This window comes from Erinaceus europaeus, chromosome 5, assembly GCF_950295315.1.
Source record: "Erinaceus europaeus chromosome 5, mEriEur2.1, whole genome shotgun sequence".
Classification (NCBI taxonomy): Eukaryota; Metazoa; Chordata; class Mammalia; order Eulipotyphla; family Erinaceidae; genus Erinaceus; species Erinaceus europaeus.
This window is the reverse complement of record NC_080166.1, coordinates 130427553-130440825: the sequence shown is the minus strand read 5'-3', so window position 1 is coordinate 130440825 and position 13273 is coordinate 130427553. Positions and strand designations below refer to the sequence as shown.

At 42.8% G+C, this 13273-nt stretch overlaps 1 protein-coding gene across 1 annotated transcript in view; it reads left to right on the top strand.

Annotated features, from left to right (window-relative positions):
• NALCN (sodium leak channel, non-selective) overlaps nt 1-13273 on the top strand; it is a 349157-nt gene that overhangs the window by 37085 nt on the left and 298799 nt on the right. The window contains exons 4-6 of the mRNA XM_060191812.1: nt 4378-4461; nt 5627-5766; nt 6073-6201. Coding sequence (XP_060047795.1) covers nt 4378-4461; nt 5627-5766; nt 6073-6201 — 353 coding nt within the window. The remainder of the gene's footprint in view (nt 1-4377; nt 4462-5626; nt 5767-6072; nt 6202-13273) is intronic.

Here is a 13273-nt window from a genome sequence, read left to right as displayed (position 1 = left end):
GAGAGAGAGAGAGAGAGAGAGAGCCTTAGCACTGGTCTTCTGGAATTCCCATGTGCTGTTGGCACTGCAAAGCAGACCCGCTATCTCATAAGCCATACCTCTGACTGACCCTGAGGTGATGTCCTGAAGGATGAGTGAGTGAGTGTGGTTGCCAGATCCTGTGACTATGGAGGGAGCAAAGATTGGCACCGAGAGACAGAGGACATGCTCAGTAATGCAAAGACATGGGACAGCCCTGTCTTGAAAAGAGCACTGAGAGGTAGCCGATGGGATGTGTCCACTGGGCAGCTGGAGAGGGTCCTTTAAGAGGCTCCTCTAAGGGCAGGCTGCTCTGCCCAGGTCCATGGCTCCCCTCAGTGGTCAGGAAACTGTCTGCCATGTATCTGGGAAGTCCACGGTGAAGGTGACCCATTCCACCTGCAGGAGGTGAGAGATATCAAAGCAGAAAGTTCTCTGGCAAGAGATGCCTTCCACTTGTACTTATTTCTTTTGCTAGAGGATTGTGTCTGCTTTTATCTTATTTTATGTTACTTTTTTATTGGGAGGTTAATGTTCTGTAGTAAATACAGTGGTTGGTACATGTATAAAACCCCTCAGTTTTCAACAAAACACTCTCACCCCCAGCCTAGGTCCTCCTCCTCCACCGCAACACACCTACCAGTCCAGGTTCTACTTTGTGCTTCCCCTTCGGATCTTGTTTATCAACTTATGTCCTAGAATGGGATCATCCTACATTCCTCCTTCTCTTTCTGGCTGATCTCATTAAACATGATTCCTTCAAAGTCCATCCAAGACAAGGTGAACCACGTGAATTCACTGTTTTTAATAGCTGAGTAGTATTCCATTGTGTAAATATACCATGAGTTTCTCAGCCACTCATCTGTTATTGGACACCTGGGTTGCTTCCAGGCTTTGGCTATTACAAATTATGATGCTATGAACATAGATATACACAGCTCTTTCTGGATGGGTGTGTTTAATTTCTTAGGATATATCCCCAAGAGAGGAATTGCTGGTTCATAGGGTAACTTCTGCACAGCAAATGAATCTACCACACAAACAAAGAGACTCCTTAGAGAATGGGAGAAGATCTTTATATACCATACATCAAACAAAATATATAAAATATATTAATATATAGAAACAAAAAATATATAAAGTGCTTACCAAACTCAGCAACAAGAAAAAAAAATGACCCCATCCAAAAATGAGGTGCAGATAAGGAACAGAATATTCACCAAAGAAGAGATCCAAAAGTCTAACAGACATATGGAAAAAAAAATTCTCCAAGTCATCGATTGTCTGAGAAATACAAATAAAGGTAACAGTAGGCTACCACTGTACTCCTGTGAGTTGTGTCTATTTTCAGAATTCTGCAGCTTCCATCAAGTTTTCAGAACTTGAAGGTGAAGGTGCCAACCCCAGCGTTCTCAATTTGTCTCTAATTGCTTCCCAAGTAGTTCCTGGTTGAAAGACAATTCAAATCTCCAGACCCCTTCACTAGGCATGAAAGAGAGACCATCTGGCTGACCCTGATGTTGGTAGAAATTCCTGTAGGCTTCAGACTCCACACTTATAGACAGTGCTCAGTTGTCTATTTTTCGTCTGGCAGTGGAGCTAGGTAAAGGGGGCTCATCCCCTGTGAGCACTCCGGAAGTAATGCCAAATAAGGCCCAGGCTCAGTGACAGATGAGCCCTGGAAACTCGGAACAATAAATCATGTGTTCATGAAGCTATAAGCAGCTCCTGCAACATTTTGTACCTGCAAGAAATATATTCCTCTGAGCATCTCCAGGTAAACACATTTGGTTTCCCAGCTCGTTAAATCCTGGCTGGGCAATTTCAGTTCCTCACTGAGAAGGTGAATTGATGGGTGTCTTCTCGGTGTTTATGTTTTGTGGAAACTGACAGATGGTTCTCAAATAGCTCATCCCCTCAGCGCTCAGACACAGGCTTTCTGTCCATAGCAGAAGAACACTGTGCTCTGGGTTTCTCTGTGGCATAGATAAAGCTCAAGCCTTTCTTTCCTGTTTGAGGTGTGAGGGCTTCTTGAGTTCCACTGTGTGTTCATGTATGTTAGAGGCAGGTTCTCTGTTCCAGTCTCTTGGAAACAGAGCTGGCAGTCAGCTGAGGTCAAGAACAAACACCTCATCACAGACCCCTGCAAGCGTCAACCCGGCTTTGACCTAGCACGTTATAATCGAGCCCTCCTCCATCGCTATCGAACAGGCCATGGCCGGTGCGCCGCTATGTTCCATCGCTGGGGAGCCAGAGACGACCCGAACTGCCCCTGCGGCTCCAGACAGGCTATGACCCACATAGTCAACGACTGCCACCTCTCCAGATTCAAAGGAGGTCTCGAAACTTTACATCAGGCTCAACCTGACGCTGTTGACTGGCTACGGAAGAAGGGCAAACGCTAGAAGAAGAAGAAGAAGAAGAGGCAGGTTACAGATTTGGGAAGCCACTGGGGATAACAGACAGTTCATAATGTTCATAATGTTCTAAGTCATAGAAACTCATTACATTTGCACACCTGTGTAGTCACAGACCTAAAACACACACACTCTCTCTCTCTTTTCCTGCTGAAATGTGTCTTTTGTTCTCTAATTTAAAAATAATTCTCTGCTGAGTTTCATAAAATTCATTTTCACTTTTGGGAGGTGATTCATGACATCTTTCAAACAATCATAGATTATATCTAGCTCTTAAACTGAAAACCAAGTGCTATCTGTAGCTTTTTATCTTTTTGCCTAGATGCAAGTCAGGAACATGTCTAAAGTGTGTCAATTTGGGGAAAAAAATACAACTTTCTCCCCCTAACATTTATGGGCATAAAATAGAACACACGTTTTAACACCTTTTGTTAACTGGCAGTGAAAGTTACATAAGGGTAGGGGTTTTTGTTCTGGTCTCTCATGTATCACTACTGACTTGATACAGCAAAGAATTGCTCTGGGGTCCAGGTGGTGGTGCACCTGGTTAAGCTCACACATTACAGTGTGCAAGGACCTAGGTTCAAGCCCCTGGTCTCCATTTGCAGGGGGAAAGCTTCACGAGTGGTGAAGCAGGGCTACAGGTGTCTCTGTCTCTCTCCCTCTCTATCTATCTCTCCTCAAGTTTTCTCTGTCTCTATCCAATAATAAATGAAAAAAGAACTATTCTATACCATGAATGAATGAATGAATGAATGAACAAAAGAACAAATAAAGAAATGTGTTTCAAAAGTACTTCAAGACACATCATTAATTAATTTGTATCCTATGTAATCCATTATCTTTTTGGGTGTGAATCAGAATTAGACTCAGAGAAAATTCAATTTTGTATCATTTTATCTGTAGTTTGTGATTAATTTATATGTTCAGCTAACTGCCATGTACAGGGTAGATCATAGTTGTTGGAGAAGATGTTCCGTGAGGTTTCAAAGACAGCTGATAACCCTGAGCTATTTGCTCTACATGTGTGTGTGTGCTTGTGTGTGTGCATATGCCTCTGTGTGTGTGTGTGTGTGTGTGTGTGTGTGTGAGAGAGAGAGAGAGAGAGATTGAGAGACAGAGAGAGAGACAGAGAACACGCATGCCCTGGCACGAACTCTTCATGCAAAGTGGGTGATTATCCAAGAAAGCAACTTGACTTTACAAAGTTGAGTTTGTGCCAGGAGATGGCACACCTGGTTAAGTGCACACATCACAGTATGTAAGGACCCAGGTTCAAGCCCCCGGTTCCCCATCTGCAGGGGGAAAGCTTCACGAGTGGTGAAGCAGGGCTGCAGGTGTCTCTCTCTGTCTCTCTCCCTCTCTATCTCCCCCTCTCAATTTCTCTCTGTCTCTATCCAATAATAAATAAATAAATATTAAAAATAAATAAGTAAATAAAAAATAAATAAATTCTGTCCCTATTTATTTTCTAATTTGGTCTGATCAGAGGTGGCAAATACATTTAATGTCTAAATACCTAAATAACTACAGCACTTAGTATCTAGAGATACTTAGTGATACCTAAATATCTTAGCAAATCAATAGTCATATATGTAGGATTAGATGCATTGGATCAGATTAAGTATCTGACTATGTGATGTGATTCAGTATTTGTTTTTATTTTCTTATTCCAGAACTAGTAAAAATAGCATCATTTTTTATCTTACAAAATTAAAAATTATTCATTCAAAGTTTTACAATTATTTGTATTGTGTAGCTGGTGACCTTAATATAGAATGTCATTGAGGACACTGGCAGTATTCCATTCCAAGTATTCTTCAGGGAGAAATATACAAGTTGTGGTTAGTTTTTCCTGAATTAACACCAGATGATTTCTTCCACAGAATGTACTGGAAATGTTCATTTTTGCCTGATAATGTTTTATGAACTTTATTTTTAGGGGGACACTTCCTATGTGAAAGACCGCTGGTGTGTTTTTGATGGATTTATGGTCTTTTGCCTTTGGGTTTCATTGGTATTACAGGTAATTAAACACTTTTAAGTTACTAAGGGGGATGTTTTCCAAAATGAGTATTAGTTTGCATTGAATATCTAAGTAGAAATGATTCAAACATATATATACCTACCAAAGTATGATAGTTTACTTTGCTGCAAGATTATGTTATTTTAAGTGTTGATTTTTATTACTTATTTACTTAGGTTTGACAACCTATACTATTTTATTTATTTTTTAAAAAAAGATCATCTACCACTTTAATCACAATCACATTTGTGGAATTTTCTCAATCAGAAATTAAAATTTTTCTTTTAGAAAAGTAATTATTATTAAACCTGTGTAAGAATATATTCAGTGGGAGTAGGGCTGTAGCATAGTGGGTTAAGTGCAGGTGGTGTGAAGCGCAAGGTCCCGCATAAGGATCCCGGTTTGAGCCCCCGGCTCCCCACTTGCAGGGGAGTCTCTTCACAGGTGGTGAAGCAGGTCTCTCTCCCTCTCTGTCTTCCCCTTCTCTCTCCATTTCTCTCTGTTCTACCTAACGACAACATCAATAACAACAATAGTAACTACAACAACAATTAAAAAACAACAAGGGCAACGAGAGGGAAAATAATAAATAAATATAAAAATATATATTCATCAAAATGATGAGGAAGCTATTGCTGAGATTTCAAAATTTGAAATTCAAACTTCAGTTTTCAAAATTTTGAAAATTTCAGAATTCAGATTTTAGTCTCTAGCTATATTCTACATAGTAGTTAACTTAAGATTCCAAAGAGCAAATACAAATGCCTCACTATGAGAAATGAGAACTATATGTATTTTTAAATATTTTAAAAACTGGGCCCCAGGCAGTGGCACACCTGGTTAAACATTCACATTACTGTGCCCAAGGACTCAGGTTCAAGTCCCTGGTCCCCACTTACAGGAGGAGAAGCTGCACTATTGGTGAAGCAGGTCTGCAGGTGTCTCTGTGTCTTTTCCTCTCTATCTTCCCCTCCCCCTCTAACCTTCTCCCTGTCTCTGTCTAATAAACAAATGATTTAGAAAAGAGAACATTAATGTCAGTGGAAGACAAGACAGGGAGGGCCAAGTTTATTGTTTGGCATTTCCTGGTGTTCTCTGTGGAGACTGTGATCTTAGCAGCGTGAAGGGGGCCTCTGAAAGTATGTGAACTTCTCTGAACTCACAGGTGTTTGAAATCGCTGACATCATTGACCAGATGTCACCTTGGGGCATGCTGAGGATCCCAAGGCCCCTGATTATGATCCGCGCATTCAGGATTTACTTCCGATTCGAACTGCCAAGGACCAGAATCACAAACATCTTAAAGTAAGCCCTGTTTTCATGGACACAGAGTTTATGTTTAGTCTTATCTCGTTGGGGGATGGACACTGGCACACCTGGTTGAGCGCACATGTTAGTTACCATGCACGAGGACCCGAGTTCAAGACCCTGGTCTCCACGTGCTGGAGGGAAGCTTCACAAGTAGTGAACCAAGTTTACAGGTGTCTCTCTGTCTCTCTCCCTCTGTGTCTCCCCTCCCCCTCTGAATTTCTCTCTGTCCTATCAAATAAAATATATAAAGGTTTTACTTATTTTAACCACCCTTTTTATCTACAACCCCCCGATTTCCAGGCGATCAGGAGAACAAATATGGAGTGTTTCAATCTTTCTACTTTTCTTTCTACTTCTTTATGGAATTCTGGGAGTTCAGATGTTTGGAACATTTACATATCACTGTGTGGTAAATGACACAAAACCAGGGTAAGTTTTCCCACTACTTGCATTTTAATTGGGGGGATTAACAAGAATGTTTTTTTAAAAATATATATGATTGATTTATTTATTATTGGATAGAGACAGAGAGGAATTGAAAGGAATTGGAGAGATAGAAAGGGAGAAAGACAGAGAGACACCTGCAGCCCTGCTTCACCACTTGTGAAGTTTTCCCCCCTGCAGTTGGGGGCCAGGGGCTTGAACCCGGGTCCTTGTGTACTGTAGTGGGCATCTAACCAGGTCAGGTGCACCACTGCCTGATCCCACAAGGATGTTTCTGTAATTGACATGCGAAAAACTTGTGTCTAAATTAAAAAGAATGTATGTGAATATTTGAATATGCATTCTCTTCCATAGTCTGTACTTCTTTTTATTGTAATTTATTTATTTATTTATTTTTAACCAGAGCACTGCTCAGCACTGGCTTATGGTGGTGCAGGGGATTGAACCTGGGACTTTGAAGCCTCAGGCATGCGAGTCTCTTTGCGTAAGCATTATGCTATCTCCCCTGCCCTATTCTGTGCTTCTTTAACAATGCTTTGTTGGATTTTTTTTTTTTTAAAGAGATGCCAGACTGAAAGCATAACTCCATGGGAAAGATGATGGAGCAAATGCAAGGTCTACATTTAGAAATCCTCCTCAGTGGGAGTCAGGTGGTAGCGCAGTGGGTTAAGCTCAGGTGGTGCAAAGCACAAAGACCGGCGTAAGGATCCTGGTTCAAGCCCCCGGCTCCCCACCTGCAGGGGAGTTGCTTCACAAGTGGTGAAGCAGGTCTGCAGGTGTCTATCTTTCTCTCCCTCTCTCTGTCTTCCCTTCCTTTCTCCATTTCTTTCTGTGCTATCCAACAAAGACAACATCAATAACAGCAAGAATAATAACTACAATAATTAAAACAATAAGGGCAACAAAAAGGGAAAATGAATAAATAAACATTTTTAAAAAAGAATTCCTCCTCAGTGTAGCAGAGCAGGATGGGATGGCATCCTGAGAGTCTGTTCCCTTGGGGGAAGTGAAAACTAAGATCCTGGCTCCTGTGGGTTTAGTCACCTCTTCATCGCATCACTTTGTTCCCTTGTCCACCTCCCTCCTGTTCTCTCATTTTTAGTTCTCCCTTACATGTGCAAATATATTGTCTTCACATAGGCATTTATAGACAGTACTTTTTCTCCAGTGGGGTGAGTTGTATATGGTGGAAGGTACAGGTGTCCTTAACCCATCTTACCAGAACTAGAACTCTGGGACCATTGGCTTCTTGGAAAAGTCATGACATGTTTTCTTTATGTTATTGTTTGAATTGAGGAGGAGGAACAGTTTACAGTAAATACGGCTGTTAGTCCATGTGTCAAATTTCTCAATTTTCTGTAAAACATTCTCACCTTCAGCCTAGGTCCTCCACCACCACCATGCACCAGGACCTGAAAGCCCCCTCTCCACCTCCCAGAGTCCTTTACTTTTGTGCAATACACCAACCCAGTCCACGTTCTACTTTGTGCTTTCCTTTCTGTTCTTACTTTTCAACATCTGTCTGTGAGTGGTATCATCCCATATTCATCTCTCTCTTTCTGGCCTATGTCATTTAACATAGTTCTTTCAAGCTCCATTCCAGATGAGGTGAAGAAGTTGAATTCAGCATTTTTAATAGCTGAGTAGTATTCCATTACTCAGCCACTCATCTGTTGTTGGACACCTGGGTTGCTTCCAGGTTTGGGCTATTACAAATTGTGCTGCTGTGAACATAGTTGTACACAGATCTTTTTGGATGGGTGTGTTGGGTTCCTTAGGATATATCTCCAGGAGAGGAATTGCAGGGTCATTGGGCAGATCCACTTCTAGCCTTCTGAGAGTTCTCCAGACTGCTCTCCACAGGGGTTGGGCCAATTGACATTCCCACTAGCAGTGCAGGAAGGTTCCTTTGACCCCAAACCTCTCCAGCATTTATTGCTGCTCCCTTTTCTGATGTCTGCCATTCTCATAGGAGTGAAGTGGTATCTCATTGTTGTCTTCCTTTGCATATCTCTGATAATCAATGATTTGGAGCATTTTTCATCTTTTATATCTCATACAATTTGTCAATTTTTTTTTCTTTTCATACCCTTCCACCATTTTAGGATAGTGTCATTTTTGTTGTTGTTGTTTTTGCTGTTGAGTTTGGCGAGCTCTTTATGTATTTCGGTTATTAGCCTCTTGTCTGCATGTGAAGAACTTCTCCCATTCTGTGAGGGGTCTCTTTGTTTGGCTCGTGGTTTCTTTTGCTGTGCAGAAGCTTCTCAGTTTCATGTAGTCCCATTGGCTAAGTTTCTTTTAGTCTTCCTTGCAATAGATGCCTGTAAAATTTAGATGGGAAGGCTTCTGTAGTTTTCTGTACATAAATGCATCATAACTTCTCCAGCAACTCAGTATTTTCACCCCACCCACTCTACCCCAACTCCCACCCCCCATGTTTTTCAATTCCACTGGGAGGGCCTTGAGAACACACAAGGAAGACAGATGGAGTTTGGTTTTCCTGTAACTTCCCAGCACATAGTGGATACGTGTTTCCTGTTTACTAAAGGCATGGCTTATCATCTGTGTAGACACTGATGACATCACAAGCTATGGATAAAGAAGAGGAAACGGAGAAGAGAGGAAGAAATGCAAGTTGCTAAATGTGACGAGAGGGAAGGGGTTAAAAAAAAAAATATATATATATATATATATATATGTAAATCCATGGAAAGAACTTAGGAAAGCAGTGAATTCTCACACACTCAGTGGGAGGCTTAAAGGAAGCAGGAAGTAAGTTGTTGGCTGTGTGGGTGAGGATGAAGATATGTGGAGGAAAGTCCGTAGGTAGATTCTTCTCTTTCTTTTTCCCCAAGTGCACGTGGGCTGTCGACTATGTTGAGATTGTTCCATGAATGAATGAGCGTGGAGATGAAAAGGACCTCAGGTGGGAGGAAGACAGCTGAGTTGCTAGGTGCAGCTTGGAGGAAGATTCTGGATGGGAATGAGGCTGTGTTCTCACAGGAAGCTTGGGCTTCCGTTTCTGTCATATTAGAAAGCAAGTCAGAGGCAACAACTCGGAGACTTGTTCATGTAGCCTGCAGGGCTGACCTCCTTCTAGTCAGCAGGACATTGGCGTCAAATGCACTGCAGGCTGGGTAGAAGGGCAGGAAGGCCTTCTGCCTTCCTGACTCCGGAAGCTTTCCCTAAGTACCCTGCCTGCCCCAGGTCTGGACGGTGCTTTGCACTAAGACATAAAGGCCTTCGGTGAAGAGTAAAATAGTTGGGGCTGGGCAGTGGCACAGCTAGTAGACCATGTATGTTACCATGCTCAAGGACCTGGGTTCAAGTCCCTGGGCCCCACCTGAAGAGGGGGAAGCTTCACAGGTAGTGAAACAGCGCTGCAAGTGTCTCTCTGTCTCTCTGTGTATCTCTCCATTCCCTCTCAGTTTCTCTCTGACTCTATCCAATAAATAAAATATTAAGAAAAGGGGGCTGGGCATTGGAGCAACCAGGTTAAGTGCACCTGGTATGAAGTGCAGGGACCTGTGCAGGGATCTAGATTCGATCCCCCCGGCTCCCCACCGGCTGGGGCAAAGCTTTAGGAGTGGTGAAGCAGGGCTTCAGGGGTTTCTGTCTTTCTTCCTCTCTATTTCCCATTTCCCTCTCATTTTCTGTCTCTATCCAATAAATAAAGATAATAAAAATTTAAAAAAAGAAAGCATACACTTTGAAAACCAAAGCAGGAAATAGATCTCTGTATTCTGAAGGTTATATCCAGCATTAATAAGCCCTATATGGAGTCCATTTATTTGAGAGGTAGCAGTGATGGGTGAATTTCTGCATGCCCTGTCTTTCATATATGTCCACATATATGTGGATATTGTTGAAGCCCTGATGTACTCTTCTATGCAAAAATGCTTGATGACTTTTTCCAGCAGTCCAATACATGACATCTGCCAGTGTCTTTCTATGCAAATACCTGTATTTTAGCCTCCATTTTTTTCCATTGGTACTTTTAAAATTTATTACTTGAGGAAATAGCCCCTACCTAGACACATGACAGTTATGTGCTCAGACTAACAGTTTTCTTTCTCTTTTTTTTTTTTTTTTGTTGCCACCAGGGTTTTGGCTGGGGCTGAGTGCCTGCTTGACAGATCCACCATTCCTGGTGGTTTTGTTGTTGTTGTTGCTAGAGACAGAGAGAAATTGAGAGGGGAAGGGCCATAGAGAGGGAGAGAGATGCTGCAGTGTTGTTTTACTGCCTATGAAGCTTTCCCCCTACAGATGGGGCCTGGGGGCTTGAACTGGGGTCCTTGTGCATGGTAACATGCGTGCTCTATTGAGCTAGCACTCAGACACAGACTAACAATTTTCAGTAGTGTGATTTTTCCACTGGAGGGTCAATATGTATATAATAAAAAAAATCAGGGCATTGGGCAGTTGCACACCCAGTTGAGCACATATGTTAGCATGTGTAAGGATCCATGTTCAACCCCCTGGTCCCCACCTGTGTGTGTGTGTGTGTGTGTGTGTGTGTGTGTGTGTGTGTGTGTGTGTGTGTGTATGTGTGTGTGTGTGTGAGAGAGAGAGAGAGAGAGAGGAGAGAGGGGGTAGCTTCACAAGCAGTGAAACAATGCTTGGGGGACTGCGGTAGCACAGCGGGTTAAGTGCACATGGTGCAAAGTGCAAGGACCAGCTTAAGGATCCTGGTTTGAGCCCCTGGCTCCCCACCTGAAGGGGGGTCACTTCACACATGGTGAAGCAGGTCTGCAGGTGTCTGTCTTTCTTCCCATCTCTTTTTCTTCCCCCCCTCCTGCGATTTCTCTCTGTCCTATCCAACAACAATGACAGCAATAATAATAACTACAACAACGATAAAAAAATAACAAAAGGGAAAAAGTAGCCACTAGGAGCAGTGGATTCATAGTGCAGGCACCAAAGACCCAGCAATAACCCTGGAGGCAAAACAAAAAGAAGGAGAAGAAGGAGGAGGAGGAGGAGGAGGAGGAGGAGGAGAAGAAGGAGGGGAAGGGGAAGGGGAAGGGGAAGAAGAAGAAGAAGAAGAAGAAGAAGAAGAAGAAGAAGAAGAAGAAGAAGAAGAAGAAGAAGAAGAAGAAGAAGAAGAAGACTGAGAAAAGAAACTGTGCTACAGGTGCCTGCCTCTCCCTCTCTATCACTCCCTCTCCTCTCAATTTCTTTCTTTTCCTTTCTGGTCTCCAGTCAGTGGGGCTCTGCACTGGCACTACAGATCCACCACTCCTGGTGGCCATTTTTTCCTTTTTAATTTTTTTTTTTTTACTCAATAGGACAGACAAATTGAGAAGGTAGAGGAGATAGGAAGAGAGAAAAGATAGACACCTGCAGACCTGCTTCCTTGCTCATGAAGTGTCCCCACTGCATGTGGGGAGTGGGGGTTCCAACCCAGTTCCTTGCCGGGGACCTTGCGGATAGTATGATACATGCTTACCCAGGTGCACCAGTGCCTGACCCCATCGATTTTTCTCTGTCCTTCAAATAAAAGAAAGGGGGGAAATATTTCTGGGAGCAGTAGGTTCTTTGTGCAGGTAAAGAGTCCTGGTGGAAACCCAAACTGATTTATTTTAAACTAGGTAGAACCCAAATGGAACCTGAGTTATGTATGTCCTGAGCAGTGTAAACAGTCAAACTTTAGTGTGTCTCCTCTGAGAAAGACCAGGGTGTGATTTACTGCAGTTATAGAACAAGCCCTGGGATTTGAGGAAGCAAAGCAGCTCCAACCACTGAGGCAGCTGAATGTCCCTGAAGCTAAAGGGGGCAGGGGCATGTGAAAATGAGTTGGTAGGTGAAATAGAGAAGAGGACACTTAGTTGACACGTTATTATCATTCCTGAGCAAGGAGGGACATGCGTTCGGGGCTTTGTCTCCTAATGAAAAGCTATTCCAGAGACTGAAATACTTAGTAAACAAACACTTGAAGTTGCTCAGCATGAGTGCATAGGTCCCATACAAAAACAGAGGTTAGCAGCAATTCTTATGTACTTTCAATTTGATTCTTTTTCCTTAAATTTTTATTTATTTATTTTTTTGTTTTTATTAATGATTTAGCAATGATTGGTAAGATTATGGGATAAGGGGGGGTACAATTCCATACTGTTTCTACCACCAGAGTTCTATGTCCCATTCTCTCCATTGGAAGCTTCCCTATTCTTTATCCCTCTGGGAGTATGGAGCAAAGATCTTTATGGGGTGCAGAAGAAGGTGGGAGGTCTAGCTTCTGTAATTGCTTCTCTGCTGGATCAACACCAACTTCGATGGTTTTAAATATCCCTGTGGAATCTGGTCACTATACACAATGATCTTCAGTGTATGTGTGTCCAGATTACTTACATAAAGTGCTGAGGACAGTTACGAGGAGAAACTATCTCCTATGCTGAGGCAATAGTTCCCAGTGTCAGTGGGGTGGATGAGCACGTGGTTGAAGGTCCTCGTTTTAGAACCTGGATCTGGGATGATGCACTAGAATTCTTGGACTTACCTGTGAGGGCCAAATCTCCTCTGTGCATTAGCCAGCAACCATGGAGGAGGTGGGGAGACAGGCCACTCCAGGGGTCTTGGGGACGCTGCTGACAAGGGTGAGTGTTCAGAGATGAATCACTATGTCCTCCGGGAGAAGCTTCAGAGAGACAACTCGTTTATTTGGGGGTACAAACAAGGGTTAGGAAAAGGTTAAGATAATCATTCAACCACACATACAATACAGGGTTAAGTCTTGACCTATCAGATGTTTGATCATTGCTGGGAAGTTACCGTATAAGGTCTGGCATGATCTCACCATGCATAGGCAGGCTCCTCTCTAAAGGTGAATCATGAGCACCTCAGGGCAGGGGGAAAGGGGAAAGTTAGGCAAAACCAGGATATTTGTGGTGGGTTTCAGTTGGCCATATATGGCAATTTATGGCCTTTGTTCAAAGGGAATGAGGAAGCATGTGCAAGGAAGTTCCCGGTCTGGAAAAGTCCATCCATCTTATGGTCATGAGGTTGAGTGAGGATCTGTCCATTGCCCCTCCTGTGAGGAGGGGGATCGGGATCAACCCTC